Raw genomic sequence first — 19,144 nt, forward strand, 5'->3', positions numbered from 1 at the left:
ATTCATACATTCGTCTTGAATGTATCCAACAACAAATCCATCTTTAAGTCCCTGTGCCGTAACATGTTTTGAGTTTGTTTTATCACAAATGTGACAAATTACATTGTATCCATTTATATTGTAAAATTAAAATAAATAAGTGAAACTGTGTCAAACCAAGACAGATTCTCACCTATGGTTTTAGGAATGTTTATTTCATGTCTTCTTTCTACAAAAAAAACAACAACAAAGCTAAAGGTTCAATTCTTCGGTCAAATTTAATTTTGAACTCATGAGTGCGTGAATAACCATTAAGGGCTTTAAAAAATATTCGTTTCTATGTTTTGTTTTGGGAGGGGGGTTGAAAGATTCTTAGATCATAGATTCTCTATTTCTTTCTTGTTGGTTTTTGCATTGTTCTTCCCACTCTTCATCAGTATCATCCACAGACAGCCCTTTATCAGCCACTGTTTTGCGGTAAGCCTGGCCCTCTGCCTCTGCTCTGCAATAACAATAAAATGTCAGAGGCAACTTATGAAAGAGAATATTACGGCTGTAACAGACAAAATAATTAGTAAAATACTGCAATCCATCCAACAAATCACAGAGTCCAGGCAATACAAGACCCCAACAACATGGACTGAGACCAGCAGGACTGATTTAGTTTGCTCAGTCTTACTTTTTGAGGAAAGTGACACACTCATGGTGTCCGTAAATTTGGGCGATCCGCACCGGTTTGTCACCGCCAGAATCCTCTTTGTCTAGGGGTGCGTGGAAGGAGTGCAGCAGCCTCAAGACTGCTAGGGAACCAGCCTCTGCGGCAAAGTGTGCCGCGGTTCTGCCCAGCTCTGTCCTCAAGCAGGGACGAGCTCCATGTTCGATGAGAAGCCTTGCTGTTTCTGCGTCTCCTGCGTAGAGGCAAAAAGTTATACAATGGCAGACTGCCCATAAAACCCTCCATAATCAAGACCAGAGACTTGACTACAAAAACTGTTACCTATGGCTGCAGCCCAGTGCAGAGGCGTCTTATTTCCCCAGTCCACATCTCGCTGATTGGGGTCGCATTTTTTGTGCTTCAAGATTTCCTGGACCTCATCAAAATCCCCAGCTGCAGCTGCCTGGTGCAACTCTGACATACTGTTCCAGCTGGTTGCTTGGTAACAGTGTTCAACATACAGGAATACACACCTGCCAAATTGCAACAAAAATGCTGCCACCTGCTGGAAGACTTAAGGCAAATGAGTGGTTGGGAGGGTAAAAAAATGAGAAGTTGGCCTTACACTGTAGTTTAAACAACAAAAGCTTAGAAAAGGTCTAGGACAATGCCTAGTGGTTAGTACAAGCATATTTTTAAACAACAATTTGGACTTTTAACTGGAAGGGGAAAAAAATTGTATCAACACATATGTCAATATTTAATAGAGATAGCGAGACACACACAGCAGGAAAAATGAGCAAGTGTGTTCTTAAACCCCCCAAGTGTGTGATGTACTCCAAATGACCAACAAAGCACATCACACACATAACCAACAATTAAAAAGAAACGAAGATCAACATGAAGAAACGTCAATCTCATGAAAATCATCTGAAGATATTAACACATTAGGACATGTTTTTTTTTTTTTTTATGAGTGCATGTGCTGCCTTTGACTGGAACATTGCCCTCACAAACATGGCTGTCAACCAAAAATTCAGATTTTTTTCAACTAGCAAATGGCTCAAAAATGTGACTTCACGTTTAATGTTGGCAAAAACGTATACCTCATAAAAATCAATGGGAATTAAACACATTATGATTCATTTTCAATGGGTCTTTACTATGAACGACGGGACTCAAGCCTTTGTATGGATCGGGTTTTGAACATTTTGTAAAACATACAAAAATCCTCATCTCAAGGTTTGAAACAACATAAAGAGCATCCCCTATTTCTGTATTAAACTGTTAACGATAGAATTGTCATCTTAAATGGCAACAAGCGGCGACCCAGTTGTACTATGTGAATTCCAGCTATAGTTATGAATTATGACCCTTGCTATGCAATATGAGTATCTGAATGTGCACAAGTAAGCATCAGCATGAAAGCACAAAAACTAACCATCCAACTGACTCAAAAACTGATCTGGTAATGAAAGGGAAACTGTGGCGTGAAAAGCAAGTTAACCACATCAACCACATCAGTCGCCTCACCGATAATGACTGTTGTGCCTACGATAAAAACTATAAAGTTGTTCAGTGAGCACTAAGAGTCAGTTGAGAAAATTATTCACAAAATAAAAACGTAAGCACAAAATTATCAATAACGATCGAAAACTTTAATCCAACAACCACGACAGCAGAAATCATTGTAGTATTTCTTTAGTAAACATATACATAAAATGTTTTACAATATTTCCATGGCATGATATGGAAATGTAACTCCCAAATGATCTTCCACACAAATAACAGACATATGTTTTCATTTGTCAATAATAAGATTGAAGAATTCCTCACAGGCACCATCATTGCACAAGTATTTCGCTCCAGTACACTAAAAGAGGACAAAAACAATGACCAAATGATTGTTAGTCAACAAACACCATACGAATTCTGCAGTCCTCACTGGAGATGACTTGCGCTCGATACAACTGGAGGCCTACGATGTAGAAACCAAGACACAGACTAGAAGGAATGAGGGTCTCAAGAGATTTCAAATTTGTCCTGCTAGCTTAACAAGACTGAACACTCACTCCAGAGATTCTGTTCCAGCAAACTGGCACCAGAAGCAACTTGGGTGCAAAATAAAAAAAATATGTAGAGTACCTATCTTAAACACCTTGTGTTATATTAGGCATCTAGAATTTTTTTTTTACTGCAAGTTGGCTTCCCTTTTAGGAACTGCAATACTTTCTTGAATGGTCGGTTTCCAGTATTTCTGCATCGCTGCATTGACACACATTCCCTCACAATCAATTTCCACCAAATGCTGAGGAAGCATCATTTCTGAATGGTCTCCTGCATGGGACGCCGTCACCAAGATGGGTTTATTCACCAGAAGATTGTAAAATTCGTCAAAAACTTCATCCTCCCAGGAGCCCTTAGACTGGTCAAATCCACTCAAAGAACACAAAAAGGCCTGGGGTGGATACTCTTGCAGAGTCTGAGAAAGAAGTCTCACGTTTTTCACGTCCAAGTCTGCTTCGTTGCCATAGTCAATAAACACAACATGGACTTCATCTTCCTCTCTGCTTAATATCAGCGCTCGGTACCACTGGTTGTCTGCGGAAAAGAGTGCGAGGCAAGGGGTACCTGGTTGAAAGGTGCTTGAGGAAGAAGGATCTGCTTCCACCTGTCCTGCTTTCTGTGCCAGGCTCACCACATTGTTGAGGTCTTTCGCATCGGCAAACTGACACCAGAAAAAATGAGGTTCCACAATACACGAAGCATAGACCTCCTCAATTTTATTCACATGGATGTTTGGACGCTTATACGAAAACGTTTTTGAATTTTCCTCAATGTGGGTCACGTTTGACTCCGTGTTGGGGTAAGCGGGTTGTGTTGGACTGGCTGTGTGAATCTTTTCAGTGTTAAGTTCAACAGGAATGGGTTTCCAATATTTTTTCATGGCCTCGTTCAAATCACTACCAGCACACTGGATTTTTACCAAATGTACCAGATGGCCAATCTCTGAATGTTGCTGTGCACTGAGCATGGTCACATTAAGAGGCTTATCAACCAATGTATTGTAGAACTCGTCATAAACTTGATCGTCCCACGATCCCTCTGACTCATTGAATCCATGCAAAGAGCACAAAAAGGCATGCGGAGCATGTTCCATCAGAGACTGAGGGAGATATCTCACATCTCTAAGGTCCACCTCAGACTCGTTTCCATAGTCCACAAATAGCACGCAGACCGTACTGTTGGTCCTTCGTAGCACTTGGGCACGATACCACTGAGAGTCAGCGGAAAAGAGGGCAAGACAGGGATTGCCAGGATTCAAACACTTGGGGACTTCTTTGTCCTGTAAAGCATCTCCAATACTCTGAGTAAGTATCAACAATGCGTTAAGGTTTTCTGTGTCGGCAAATTGACACCAGAAGTAACTGGGTTCTATGATGCAGGAGGCATACATCTCATGGGATTTGTGGTGAGACAAAATTTGGGTGGGATATGCAAACTCCCTCCTAGGTGGTGAATTTACAGAATCATCAAGATGGATATCTTTTGAGGTCTCTGATGTAACTACAGGAGTTTCATTCAAATGTTGTGTAATTTCATTGAGTGTATTTTGTTCACACTCTGGTATAGCTGCATGAGGTATGTCTTGAAAAGTCTCTAAAACCTGTTCATCAAGAGCATGAGTTTCATTGCCGTTTTGATCTTTATTCTGCTCTCCTAGTTTAGATACAAATCTGGGTTCTTCAGTTAAAAAGTCCTCATGTGGTTTTGAGGAAATCTTCTCGTTTGCACTTAGATCTTGGCTGGTTTTTACCCGTTTTGCTTGCGCTACCTTTTCTCGGACAATTACGTTGACATTCATCAGCCCTTCAAATAATTCCACTAATAGCTTCCCCCCATAGCGTTTGGCCACCACAGAAACAGTCACAGTTGAGCCAATGGCATGATCTGAAAACCATTGGTTGACCTCTTTTGGTACGTCAGCCGGAACACCATATAGTCCAAGACGAACAGCGAGTACAGGGACTGACCTTGCCCCGCTTGAATTGGCGGGTAAAATTTGAACATCTGATGCGTTTACAGTGAGTGTGTCGCCAAAGTCCACAAAGAGCACCTTCAGTTCAGATGTTTGCACCACTTTTCCTCTGTACCATTCATTGTCAACATACCGCGCAAGGCAAAGGGCATTGGATCTGTCGAGGTCACCTGAACGCTGAGACCTGCTAACTAGCTGCTGAACGTCTGCCTTCACTTTGTCAAACAAATGAGAATTTCTCTCCAGCTGGCAGAAGAAGGAATGGACAGTCTCTGCAAAGGTTATCCATGCCTTCTCTTTTGTGCCCAACTCCATATCATAAGTGGAATAATTATAGGTATCTATAGGGAAAAGAGAGAGAAGACTGCAAATGCTTTGGGATGGAGTTTCAATGTCTACCACGATAACTGGCTGGCCATCTTCATCACAAGTTCTGTCTTTTACTGAGCATTTCAATCCGGTGTTTCGAGAATCACCTTCTATCGGAAATTTTTGAGACTCGGCTGTTGCAGAATCAAACCATGAAGAATTAGGCTTTGGGTTAACAAGGCAACATTGGATGGCCTGCGGTTCCAGCTGCTTGAACACCGGATCAATGGAGCATATATCTCCAAGGGGCACACTTCGTGTAACACCGTAATCCAAAAACTGCACATCAATTTCGGGGGAAGGGAGACTAGTAATGATCCTTGCCCTGTACCATAGACCATCTTCCGGGTTACGAGCGAGGCAGGTGGACTTAACAATGGGCACGGGTTGGACAGAAGAATAGTAGTTTTGCAGATCTTTCATTAGCCGTTGCAGAGTGTCTTGATTTTGATTCTTTTGACACCAGAACTTCTGGGGACCATCGACATAAGATAAAGTCATGTCTACTGTACTTCCAACTGACAAAACATGTTCATGTTGGTCATTAATGGTCTTCACATCACAGTGAAGAGAAGGAGAACCATCTGTGTTATCAGCTATTGGCCCATTCTCTGTGCTTGATAAGAATTCCTTTGGAAAGTTCTCAACATTTAGATTGACAAGGTTCTGGAGGTGCACGTCCTGTTCCTCTGACACAGCTTTAACATGGAATTCTGACTGCTGCCCTTCAGTCTGAAGCAAGGGGAGAACTTCCTCTTTATCCCACAAAGAGGTGTTCATGCATGGACCGTTCCCAGCGTAGAGCATGACGCTATATGTTTCTTGGAAACGTTTCTCTACCTTAGCCACAAATGTTTTGTTCAGCAGTAACAACTTCAGATATTCATTCTGCTTTGCCGTCCATCCATTACTGTTGTTGTCCACCCCATGTAGGGAGAAGTGATAGGTGACCACAGGCATTCTCAGGAATTTTCGCGCCATGTGTCGGATGCATCCCACTGAGACGATTTCATTTCTTCCAACATCGACATGTGCAACTTCCACAAGGTCATCGTCAGTGCCGATGATTTGCTTGAGCAGCGAGCGATGCCACAAGCCGTTATTCCCTCTGGCAGCACAGGGTTCTCCGCAGGTTTTTGGTCTTTCCTCTCCGGAATCCGGAGTGTCCTTGTAGAACTGTTGAATCTCTTCTGACAAGGTCTTCAATGATTTGGAGTAAATCTGCAGACTGCAAAAGACATTTTGGGGATCAGTGACTTCTGTTACGTTAACTGTCTCATATATGCCACAGAGTAGTTCGGGGTGGAAGTAGCAGTCGTGGAGTTGGACAGCCACGCTCCGATCCCGAGTCAAATTGAAGGCAGTGATGAGTACATCTTTGGGTGGTGTCAGACATTTGAGTACGACTCCTTCAAACTCGTCTACCGGCAGCTTCCTCATTACACCAAGGGTGCACATTTGCTTGGAGATTAATGGTATGTCAAGAAGAATTGTCCTGTCTGGCATCAGGATGTGCTGGACCACTCCGCTCAGCGTCTTTCCAGGCAGAGACGCCAAGAACTTGGTCGCTTTTTTGGACCAGTTCTCCTGGATGGACAGGACATTGGCAAGGATGCAGAATTCAATTTCAGGGGGGAGGAAGAAGCTGTCGGGGTGGCCCCATGCTAGAGCGTCCCATGTGCTAACAATATGAGGCTGTCCTTGGTCGAGAAGGTAGACCATGCACACGTCACTTTGGATGGACATAATGCGAGCCCTGTGCCAGATGCTGTTGATGCAAACCAGGCACAGATCTCCCGTTTTTCCTTCAGAGCCACAAAACTTCCTTTTTGGAAGCTGTATCTGCTTCTTCATCTCCTCGTAGGCATGGTTTCTGTTGACGTCGATGTTAATCCAAAGCTCCACAAAACCACATTTTGGGTTTGTGTTGACCCTTCTGATCTCACCAGTTATTTCGGATCCTGGGGTTGGGAGCCTGGGAATAGAACACATGGTAGAGTTCTAATGTACCTGAAAAGCAAAGGAATGTTATATCAAATCTTAGTATTATATTTTTGACTGGATTTATACTGCATGTCCAAGTATCTAAGTATCTCGAAGTAGCCACACGGTAAGAGGTGCAGTCACTGCAAACAAGTTGTTTTACTTCCTGGTTAGAAATATCAGTGATATAAAACACATATTTAAGAAGAAATTAAATTGCCAATATGCCAAATGTAACTTATATGCATATATTTGATTGTGGAAACTGGAAAAATACCATGAGCAAGACCCTTTAAAAAAATGATTTGCCATAGATTTCAAACTTATCACCAATAAAGTACAGGACTGCTGCTTCCAATAATAGATTATATAATGATTATGTATATTATTATGCTGAAATTCAATACAATTGTTTTGCCTCCCTGTCAGTAGCGTTACTGTGTCGACTGACTACAAACTGGAATTGCGTTATAGTCAATTAAACAAAATTCTCTTTACTCTGGTACCAAGCAGTAGAGACATATGTCTAGTGAGGCGAGTAAACTGCCTCGGTTCAATTCACTTCTCATCATCCCAGCAAAAAAACAGGCAGCTTTTCTGGGGATATCATTTGTTTGTGCTGCCTTTCTGAGTCATGGTTTCCACATGCATCCTGTACACAATCTTGCTCACCGGGATTATTGTATAGTACAGACCTAAAGTGTAAAGCAATGTTTAAAATTGAGTGTAAAGAGATTTTTTGGGTAATTTTGCTTTTTAAATCTGATCTACATAAAGGAATTGCTCGCCGATAGTTCTGAGAGCAAAAATGTGATGTCATCACAATGACCAAAGAACCATTCCTATAGTGACACACCCACTATGATTGGCTGTTAGCCAGGAAATGCAGCAAACACGTTTTTGTATTGCCTAATTAAAGGCATTATTTAGTCAATTCAAGATCAGCAATACCTTGCCTTTTACTTGTAGTCTATGCAACAAGAAATTTAGATGAATGTAGTGATATTTAATGGAACCGTCAATATTTGGTCAAGCGGTAATCATTAATGAAAGGACCTGCACAGGTTGAATATTTATGTTAAGCACAATGATGGTTGGTCGTGGTAATAATTGATGAACAGACTTGCAGAGATTGAATATCATGTGAAGCATGATAATGCCTCAAAGTGGATATGGTTTCCAATTGCAGTCTAGTCTCGACTGCACATACATATAAGACATATTGCAGCTTAAGGGCCTGAGTTTATAATGACTCTTTGGATCACAGCATATTTTAAGTGCTGTTCAATGTAATGCAATGGACTTTTGAAAGATGTATGTGCATCTAAAAACGTGTTTTTCCACAAAATTAGGGATTTCAACATAGCAACACTGAAATTGCTGTAACTTCATCAAATTTGGAAGTGACTAAATTTCTAATAATCATTTTAAAATTGCATTCGGGGCAGTTTGTTTAAGGAACAGTTAAGTAGACACCAAGCATTTAACTTTTTTTTTTTTTTTTTTCCATTTAAAGATTTTTCTCAGTCCTTGTAGACTAATTTAAATGGCTGAAAGATGATTTAGCACGACAATATTTCTATGGGTTTACAGATGCTATTTCTTTTGGCAAACAAACTTTGGCAGCAGTGGGGAAAAAAGTACTTACGTTTCTTGATGGGCTTTTTTGTTTGACTTGCTCCAAACTAGAACTCGTTAATATCGGACAAAAGAAATAGAACTCAAGCGTGTTGAATCGAGTAGCGTTTGTAATCACGTATGTCTGTCGGCAGTCAGGCTCGTGCTTGATGTAGGCGGGACTTTGCGCTAACAGGTGGCTGAGAGCCAATCACATTCAAGTTCTGCAGGTGACTGACACTCTAATCCGGAAACCCCCAATTTGGAGTCAATGTTCTGATTGTGATTGGTCATATTTTGCGATTGGTAATGAGGAAGTAATTTTTTGTCATGCATTTTCGAAATGCCTTAATGACTTTTGGTTTTATAAAACCACTTTAAAGTGTAACACTTTTTTGAAAAAAATGAATAAATAAAAAAATGAATTAAAAAAAAAAACAGTAATTGAACTAACAGGGAAAAAAATATTTAATCTATAACAGTAAAATAGTAAACTCGCCATCAGTGTATTTTGAAAAAAGCCCATCAGTGGTTTATTGAGTTTATTCACAACATAACTCAAATATTTTTGTTTGTTTGTTTGTATAAGGGGTGCAACACATGCCACATGTATAAAAGAATACAGTCACTTGAATCATGAATTTTCATCTTTGATAGAAACATTTACTTGACGTTAAAGTTCTCCACATGGTGTCAGGTCACACTGAATTGTGTACAGACAGTAGAATAATAATCATAATATTAAAGATTATGACGGGGGAAGCTCTTCTGCCTCGTCCACCTTTGGAAATGTGGATTCACAAAGCAGACACTCAGTCCACGCTTGCATAGCCAGGGAACAGGGAAGCTTAATATGCCGGAAAGACTAATTTGAAAAGCAAAAGAAAACCTTACACTCAAAAACAATTTCAATGCTGGAATGCACTGTGTCCAGTAAACTTTTTTTTTTTTTTTTTTTGCTGCTGCTGCTGCTTTGGAATATGAGAACCTTTCATTAGGGAACTCTTAGCATGGAGATCATTTGACTTTTATAGCAGTGCTCTTTGTAAACATGTCGATATGTACTGTGTAAACAAATCAAACAGGCAGCTATTGTATGCCATGAGAGTGTGTGTCGTGTGCGCCATAGATGGAAGAGTATGAATTAGGGCCACACTGAAAAGAAAATTACATTATACGATAACAATAAAGTGGTATTTTCTTCAAGCATAACAAAATTTGACACCTCTGTTTTCAAGATAGAAGTCATAATTTTGCAATAAATTTGCTAAAAAAAAAAAGGTTATTGTTCTCCAGAGGGGAAAACACATTTTTGAAGAGAAAAAAAAAGGTGTTTTTCAAAGAAATAAGTAATACTTTTTGAGGGGGAAATTAATCGGGGGGGTTAAGCAAAACCATTACATTCTTTTTGAAAAAAAACCCAATATATATCATGAGAATAAAGTACTATTATTTTAGGAAACTGGCCATCTTTTTCAAGAATTAACAAAATATATATTTTTGGGAAAAACACTTCTGTGGAAGAAGCACGTTATTTAATTAATTAAAGAGGACATTTTAAGAAAAAAACATTTTATGAAAAGTCAAAAAAACATTAATATCTTTGAAAAATAAGTCAAGTATAAAGTAAATTATTCAAGAAAAAAAATTCTGAGGAAAAAGTCCATTTTTTCCAACATAATATATTATCTCATGAAAAAGACAGAATACAGTATTAAGAATATTTTCCTTAAAGAAATATGGTTTTATTCTGTTAAAATGATTTTTTGTTGAAAAACAAAACAACTTTTTCTTGTGGTATAACAATTTTTCTTATATGTGGCCCTAATCTGTCTTTGTAGCACTCAAATATCAAATAAATAAATAATAATCAAATAGAAATCTGAAGAAAAATACAAGTGTGTGAATGAATGCAGAAGGAAACATGCTCCTGTACATCCCATGCAACAATGTTAAATTAATCAGGGTTTCCTCTTGTAAAACCACCAAAGATGCAAAAAAATAAAAAGGTAATATTGTATATTATATATATTTATATATATATATATATATATATATATATATATATATATATATTTATATCTTCTTTTTTGACACATAATATATGCATGCAATACTTTTTCTGTCATGTGCGAATTTCTCTCTATCAACCACGAGCTTTACAAGCCTGGCTGGTAGAGACACTTATCATTTACAATTATCATAGGAGTTTTTGTTTTCATTCCGATTTCGGAAAGCAGTACGGTAGTTGCAGCGGTGAACAAGTTGTAGGGGAAGGCTGGCTGGTGGGAACATGAATCTAAAAGGAAGTGCTGCACTCATGGAAGAAGTCTATGTGTTGTTACCTGTGAACTGCCATATTGGTTAAGGGGGAAACACAAAATGGGTTGAGGTGCACGCCCTGGCATTTTGTTAAAAATTCAGACAATTCCACTAATCTGTATGAAATTCCAGTGGCACATCTATCATGAGAAAAGAAAGCCACAAAGAATGTCTCAAAAACCCATGTCTAAAATGATGCAAGATGTTTGATATTTTGGTTTGTGGATGCTTTTTTTGGACTCATTTCAATACAATTTCTTCTAGAGATTTTGTCTCATTGATACCAATTTTAAATATAATACAGATAGATAAAGCTAAGTTATGAACACATTTTCCAAAGTTGCATGTGGACTGAGCATAGTGGCAAAGTTGGATGACTCGCCATAAAATACTCCACTTGACAAAAGGTATTAAAAATGCAGTCCCTGATGACAGTTTCATGCATTAAACGAAATTTGGTAAGCATATCTTTCACGAGTAAACACTGAGATTAGGTCTTAAGAAGCCATGTCTAAAAACAACAGGAAGTCCATCATTTTGGTATGAAGAGACCATTTTAGAGTCAGCTTGACCATTTTCTCAATCACAACATTTTCGTTATTCTGTATGGGCAAAGCACAGGTAGTGAAAGACTTGAGCTTCAAAGTTGTTTTACTTGGCAACCTAAAAAATGATCTGCCTATCTATTGTGTGTAGGTCCACAAAAAAAAAAAAAAACCCTTAAGGAACAATGTGTGAAATGACAGAGGAATTCCCCAATTTGTTTAAAGCAGACATTTTTTTCCAATGTCAAGGGATCCTCGAATGAAAACAATGTTTTTTGTTGTTGTTTTTTTCTTGAAACATTGTCAATTTACTAGACGGATGGACGATGCTGAATTAAGTAAATTTAAAATGTTCATCAGCGCTTGTGGGCGGAGAACATCTGCAAAACTGCTGCAAACCACCAAAGTCAACACTACAAAGACTGCAACTGTTTTCCCCAATAGCAATATGGCCGCCACTCGTGGGACGTCTCACAAAGTACCCGGCGATTTGACTTAATCCATTTACGTACAAGCTTGATGACCATGTGTGTGTTTGTATGTGTGAATGGAGGGTTTACAGTGCACAACAACATCTTCTGAAATAGAAATGTAGCATTATCTTATCGCTATATTCAAAATGATTCCGCATATTTGACATATTTCTCATGCATACGACCACAAGAAGCGAGTCCATTGAAAAAGAGTCCAAGCTTTTTTTTTTTTTTTACCCCTGTGGAATGAGACATTTAAACAGCAGTTCAAAGTGTTTGTACGTGTGTGTGTACATGTGTGTGTGTGTGTTTGTGTGTATGTATATGTTTGCGTGTGTATGCAAGCAGGTTGACGAGAAAGGGAGACGAGGGCGGGGAGCGAGCAGAGGTGGTGTTTAGGGGGGGCAAAAGGGCGGTGTGGGAGGAGGGGGTGTTCACTTCTGCATGTCACACTGCAACAGCAGCACGATGGATGGGTCGCTCTTGGCCGCCTCCTTGAACTCCTCCAGTGAGATCTGGTCGTCGTTGTTCTTATCCATTTTGCTGAAGATCTTGTCCACCCGCTGCGCCGGTGTCAGGCCGTCCTCATTCATCTTCATCATGATCACCGTCCCCACCATTTTATAGATGGCCTGTAGGGGGAGAGAGTCAAGGAGGTATGATTTTTTTGTCATCCGTATGCTTTCTGTGGTGTTTTCATCTTAAATTTTAGAAACAGGAAGTTACCGCTAGCTTAAGGCTAATGCCAATATAGGTAACGACTAGCGTCTATGTGGCTGTGGTTCGATCCTTTATAGCGACGTTTTTCAACCTTGTTTGAGCCAAGACACACTTTTTCCTTTAAAAAAATATTAAGCACACTAAGAGAAAAAAAAATGCTGGTGATTAGCAAGACTGACATCCGTCATTCCCACCAAACCTTTTTAAAAAATCTTGAAATTAGACACAAATTTTGTCCGGGCGGGATCGGCAAACTTTAAAGGAGCCAAAACCAGCTACCTTAAAAATGACTTCCCATGTTTTTCAGACTGTAAGGCGCACCAAATTTAAGAAGAGGTCTGTTAAACAGTTGTATTTGGACGAAATGTACATACATAAGAAATCAGAAAAACACACTTGATGAGGTGCACTGTCGGTTTTTGAAAAAAATGGAGGATTTTAAGCATGCCTAATAGTCAAAAAATATGCAAAGCATGAATGGCCCCAAAATATGGAATTTCTCTGCAGCACCGACCTCAATGATCTCTAGCATCTCCACCCTGGTAATCTTGCCATCCCCATCCAGGTCGTACATGTTGAAGGCCCAGTTGAGCTTCTGCTCAAAGCTGCCACGTGACGTGATGGACAGTGCGCAGATGAACTCTCGGAAGTCGATGGTGCCGTCGCCGTTCTTGTCAAAGGTGCGGAACGCGTGCTGGGCAAACTTGGAGGCGTCACCGTACGGGAAAAACTGCAAAAACAATAATATTTTGTAAATTTACCGTGGAATCCCAAGATATGTCTCGCATACGCTCGATATGAGATCCACTGCAAATAAGGCGAAAACGTTCACAGAGATGGATGGGCTGCGGACCCACCTTGACGTAGAGCTGTTGGAACTCCTCCAGGTTGAGTCTTCCGGTGGGGCAGTCTTTGAGGAAGCCCTTGTACCACTGCTTCAGCTCGTGCTCGTTGAACTCCGTGTTCTTCACCAGGTCCTCCATCACCTCGGGTGTCAGCTTGCTGTTTTGCTTTCCCATGGCTGCTGCTGCATACACACCAAAAATCAATTTGACACAGTGATGATGTATGTCGTGGAACCTCTTTGTCAGTGGTTCACAAATGAGGGTACGAGTATCCCCGGGGATACTTGAAAGCACTTCAGGGGATACATGAGATCTTAACAGGGTTTTAGCCAATCAAATTTAAGACTGTTAAAAGAATTTAGTTGCCTTGTACATGTGTGGGTGTAATAAATAAGAAAGATCTGTCTGTCTGCCGGTCGGTCAGTCCGTCCCTCCCTCCCTCCCTCCATCCATCCATCCATCCATCCATCCATCCATCCATCCATCCATCCATCCATCCATCCATTTTCTTTAGCTGCTTACCCTCACTTGGATCACAGGCTTGCTGCTACCTATCCCAGCTGTCTATGGGCAGTAGGTGGGGGAAACACCCTGACACACCAATTGAAGAGCAACTTAAGTATGTCGCCAGTTTGTAAAAAAAAAAGTTTTTTGTGAATGTGAATTGACAAAAGTTAGGCAATCCTCCGGTAGACCAGTGGTTCTCAAGCTTTTTTCAGTAATATACCCCATGTGAAATATCTTTTCAGTCAAGTACCCCTTAACCCAGGGGTGTCAAACTCATTTTTACTATGGGCCACATTGTAGTTCTAGTTTCTGTCAGAGGGCCGGTAAGAATGTGAAGTCAAATCTTTTTTAAATGTTTTTGTAAAACACGCACCAAGTTTTGAAATCAGAGACCGGCAAGAAATGATTGTGAGTTAAAAAAATGCTTGTATTTTCTCCACAGATTTTTAAAAGTTCTAGACAACTTGCAAATTTGCTATTTTAGCCAGAAACTTGAAGTCAAATCAGCATTTCGCGGGCCACAAAAAATGATGTGGAGGGCCGGATCTGGCCCCCGGGCCTTCAGTTTGACACAGATGCCCTAACCAATGCAAAGCATTTTTGGGTTAAAAAATAAAGAAGTAAAACATGCCATCAGTGCTTGATTTATTAAACGTTAGACCCTTTAAAACGTAATTTGTATTAGTCCAAAAATTTGTATTAGTCCAAAAAAAATAGAAAAATATTAAACAAGGCTTTAAAAAAAAACAAGTCTTTATTTTGGGGTTGCAGTAGAGATCTGTTCAAAAAAATATATCATATTCATAATCACAACTTAATTATTGATAAATATTCTTCAAAAAATTAAATCAACAAAAATTGTCGGACCCGCTCCAGAAACAGAAATACCGGTGATTATAAATATTTGTCCACAGAGAAATAGTCAACATAAAGCGTACTGTTTTTTTTTCCTAATTATCCAAAAGGCTTTGCAATGATTGGGGGGTATTTGGCTGAAAAAATATTTCACAGGGGTATGCTTTCTTAATAAAGGTTGACGACTGCTGCTGTTGTTCATGAGATCTGATGTCGGACTGCCATTTTTGTTGAGAAAAGGCAAAACCACCCAAGGCTCCTGGCATCATTCCAAAAGAGTTGTCAATGTGATTGGTTAGTTGTTGTTTTTTTTTGTTTGTTTTGTTTTTCATAAATTCCTACTCTCCCCATCAAAAGATGTCATCAAGGAGTGTTGTAACAAAAACTTCATTGAAAAATTGGGTTTTACTTTGGGCGAACTGAAATGAATCAATACACTTGAAAATGTATCATGCTTCAATCAGAAACACGCTGTACAGATGCATTCCTGTCTCTAATAAAGGCTGCGGCCATGACAATTGATGCAAGACATTATCAAGACATAATAACATTGATCCTGCCAGCAGCTGTTATTACTATTATTTTATTATTTCTTGTCTTATGTTTTTATGACCTCAGCTTCATTGTGTCTGTGCCATAAAATGACAGTGGAGGCTTTCTGCTGTGTTTAAGGAAACCTCAATGCACAGCACTTTGTTACAATTGTTTTTTAAAGCATTCTAATCAATGAGGAGCACTCGAAGGTTAAGCCGTGCGAATCGAAGTACACACAACCCAGCACACAGTAAATTGGGAAACTAAATGGCCCCTTAAATCAGGTATGGATCCTTTGAGCACTTTGTCGATACTTGTATAAGTGTAAGAATTATAAGGATAATACATTGAATTTCACAGAAATGAGAACAGGTCAATTAAGCTAGCAGCTAGCTCGTTTGTTACGCTAGTCTGTCTAGCATTTACAGTATATAATTTATATATATATATATATATATATATATATATATATATATATATATATATATATATATATATGTGTGTGTGTGTGTGTGTGTGTGTTTGAGTTCACATTTTAAAAACCTTAAACTGTATTACCATTAAACAGTTTTGCCCTCTTTCCATTTTTCTGACTTTTCGGCCAGAGCTAAAAGGTGACAATTACTTTTTTACGGGGATAAACGGTATATTTTGTAGCAGTTTTATAGCTCAAACATGCTGGAATGTACATAACAAAGATGGCAGACTAAATAACAAAAAGGCTTGATTGTTAAAGTTTGTCAAATTTGGTAGGTTTGTTAACAACACACTTCTCTGTGGTGTGTCAAATTCATAAGACATTTTTCATTGTACAGGGGTATTAACACAAACACAAAAAAGTAGGTCCCATCAAACCTAGAACGCCAATGCAGCATTTGGCGGTAATTTGTTGAATGTTAGCTTATTACTTACACTTAGTTGACCATTAAAATTTAATTCAATACAGCCTGTGTTGTGAGGTGAGATGACAGAAAATTTCAATGAAATGAGGAGAAACCAAACAGCATCCTAGTACAGATGGACATCAGAGGTTCCACTGCATGTGTGTGGTTTTAATGTTCAGGGTGGTGGGAGGGTGAAAGTGTTGAATTGTTCCCCCCCTGGTGCTCGTGTTTCTATTTCGGGCCTCAAGCTTGTTTGTGCCAGTCTATGGCACTGACCTGGATCCTCACTGATACTCAGCCACTTCATCAATAGATGATAGTCAGCACAACATTCTGTGGTATGGAGATGCACAAGTTAAAATGGGCTGGCCTATATAGTACCAAACAAAAGTGTGAAAACTTTAAAGGGGTATCTTCGCAAGAGGAAGAAAAAAAGAGGGGTCACCATCATGGTGCCCGCGGCTCCACAAGGATTACCACAAAGTATAAAATAGCTCACTGGTGAGAAGCATGGAATTTTTTTGGTATTATTCAAAAATATGCAAATTCGAAACTGACAAACAAAAGGTTCAGAGGTCATTAATGCATCATGTGATAAAACATGGATACAAATTTGCGAGTCCTACGATATATAAGAGACAGGCACAGATCCAGGTTCATTTTTTTTCATCTCTTTGGTCTCAAAGTGCTCCAACACATACATTTATTTAATATATTTTGGAAGATCAAAAAAAAATAGCCTAACTAGGGCAACACCAACATCTGATGGAGCAACCCCTATATTTTAATCCATAGCCTTGTGAAATGGTTTACCAAATTATTTCGATGTACGCTTTATTATTTGGCTAAATTAAAAAGAAAATATGAATAGTTTGTTCATAATTAATTTGACAACATATTTTTATGCAGTTACACACCTTCAAAATCGCATTTTCCCACATGCTGTTGACTGAAATTGAGATAACATGTGCTCAGGTAACAACCAATCACGACTCAGTCTGCGAATGTCACATGACCACCCCAAGAAAAGAGGCAAGCCTTGATTGGTCGTTACTTGAGGCACGAGCACATGACATGTCATTTTCAGTCCACGCACAAGAAAAAATGCGTGACTGTATGGCGTTATCAAATTAATTACAAAGAAAATGTTATCATTTTAGAGTTTATTATTAAATAACAATTAAAGTTTCCATTTAAGCGAATAAATGCATCACTAATACCGCCCCATCCCCCACCACAAAGGTGGCACCATAAGGGTGTGTTTGCCCGACCAAAAACAGTGCTACACGTGCCACTGAACATCATCTACGGGCCTGTATGCGTCAAGTGTGACCATCTATCGCTTTTTTTCTCCCATAAACGGTCACATACGGTCCACTTCTCTGCTGCATGACGACAGGCTAGCCCGGGGCCTCAAATATTTGCAATCTATTAAAAAAATATGTGAAACGTGTAGCAGCTGCAACAAACAATCCAATGAATGACCTTGAAGGACAAAACACTTTGCAGAAAGATGCAGCGAACGCCTCGCATCACGCAACTGTGCGGCTGTTTGGGGGGGGGGGGGGGGGGGGTCTTGGACGGAGGGAGGGTGGTCGTGGATGGTGATGATGGTGGGGATGATGAGCACGCTATGCGCACACAGGCCCAAGAGAAAGCAAAAAATAGCGGGGCTCGCTCGTTATCGACGACGACGCAATTATCCGAGCGGCGGCGCCTCCCGAGAGACGATGCCGCATTCCGATAGAAACGACGCAGTGATAAAGGGAGGGGGGGCGCATGGGTGTTGGGGGGAATGCGCCAATTTGCGCACCCTGCGATTAAAAGAACGCACATCGTGACGCGGCTGCAAGACGCAATAAAATGGGCAAATGAAGAAATTGCGCAGTGACAAAAAAAAAATCCACAACACGATCAAACAAGACGGCGGACAGCTTACCTTATTGCACTGCTATTGTGTTCTTCTGTCCCCGCAAAGTACACAGGAAAAACTCCCCTCCGGTGGCGACGAGGCAGAGGAGGAGGAGGTGAGGAGGAGGAGGGGTGATTGAGGAGATGGTGTTGGTAAAGGGAGGTGCGCAATGTTCTCTCGTAAGGAACAGAGCGACGAGGTGGTGCGACGGTGTTCTCCTCGACGTTATTCCCGATGAAGAAGCGCAGCGGCAGTAGCGGAATCCCAAGTGTCGTTTGTCGGTTGGACCGCATGAACCTGAACGCATCACAGCCTCGTGCACTGAGCGCGTCGCGATCATGCACCTCCACCTGCTGGGTGCACGCAAATGCACCATCATTGCCATTGCACACGTAGTCAAAATGGGGAATGGAAATACAGTATTTAAAAAATACAAAATATTTCAGTAAGAAAATAAAAAGACGAAACGGTTGAATGTAAAATAAAATGTGAAGAGAAACATTTTATATAACTAAATACGAGATTTCTATAAGAATAAAAGTACCAAATATGAGACAAAATAAAACAAGAAAAACTACGTAAGCCTAATTGAGAAAAATATTAACAGAATATGTGACAACTATACCAAACATACTTTGTATGATAAGTATCAGACTTTTTTTTAAATCTTGATTTGTGGAATACTTAAGTCATCGAAATGATGACGTAATGTTGATGGAATTATTCCGCAAACAAAAACATGTTAGTCAAAATTCAAACATTTTCTAATTTAGGTTTGCACATGCATCTTTGTATTTTCTCAGTCAGAGTTATGATGTGGATGATGCCTGGAAAATTATATATTTCTTGGCCGTGAATATTGAAGCTGTTCTCAAATTTTTGACAGTACACACGTGCTCAATTTT

General features: G+C 39.8%; 3 protein-coding genes across 4 annotated transcripts; all 3 read right to left on the minus strand.

Annotated features, from left to right (window-relative positions):
- Positions 1–175: 175 nt before the first annotated feature.
- ankrd66 (ankyrin repeat domain 66) lies at positions 176–1,591 on the minus strand. Its single transcript, XM_088433602.1, has 3 exons — positions 977–1,591; positions 659–887; positions 176–481 (listed from the first exon to the last, which is right to left on the minus strand). Exons 1-3 carry the CDS (start codon positions 1,113–1,115, stop codon positions 352–354), a joined length of 498 nt encoding a protein of 165 aa, XP_088289728.1. The 5' UTR covers positions 1,116–1,591; the 3' UTR covers positions 176–351.
- Positions 1,592–2,013: 422 nt separating this feature from the next.
- Positions 2,014–8,790, minus strand: tdrd6b (tudor domain containing 6b). Its single transcript, XM_088433489.1, has 2 exons — positions 8,674–8,790; positions 2,014–7,052 (listed from the first exon to the last, which is right to left on the minus strand). Exon 2 carries the CDS (start codon positions 7,032–7,034, stop codon positions 2,826–2,828), a length of 4,209 nt encoding a protein of 1,402 aa, XP_088289615.1. The 5' UTR covers positions 7,035–7,052; positions 8,674–8,790; the 3' UTR covers positions 2,014–2,825.
- Positions 8,791–9,147: 357 nt separating this feature from the next.
- vsnl1b (visinin-like 1b) lies at positions 9,148–18,540 on the minus strand. 2 transcript variants are annotated; one of them, XM_088432980.1, is made up of 4 exons: positions 18,267–18,540; positions 13,560–13,726; positions 13,217–13,432; positions 9,148–12,614 (listed from the first exon to the last, which is right to left on the minus strand). In XM_088432980.1, the coding sequence occupies exons 2-4, from the start codon at positions 13,719–13,721 to the stop codon at positions 12,417–12,419; spliced, it is 576 nt and encodes a 191-aa protein (XP_088289106.1). In that variant the 5' UTR covers positions 13,722–13,726; positions 18,267–18,540; the 3' UTR covers positions 9,148–12,416. The 2 variants fall into 2 exon arrangements, with proteins under 2 accessions (XP_088289106.1, XP_088289105.1); XM_088432979.1 differs by having other exon boundaries at positions 13,560–13,729; positions 18,267–18,539.
- Positions 18,541–19,144: the final 604 nt, after the last annotated feature.

This window comes from Hippichthys cyanospilos, chromosome 14 (assembly GCF_059441005.1).
Source record: "Hippichthys cyanospilos isolate Australia breed blue-spotted pipefish chromosome 14, RoL_Hcya_1.0, whole genome shotgun sequence".
Taxonomy (NCBI): Eukaryota; Metazoa; Chordata; class Actinopteri; order Syngnathiformes; family Syngnathidae; genus Hippichthys; species Hippichthys cyanospilos.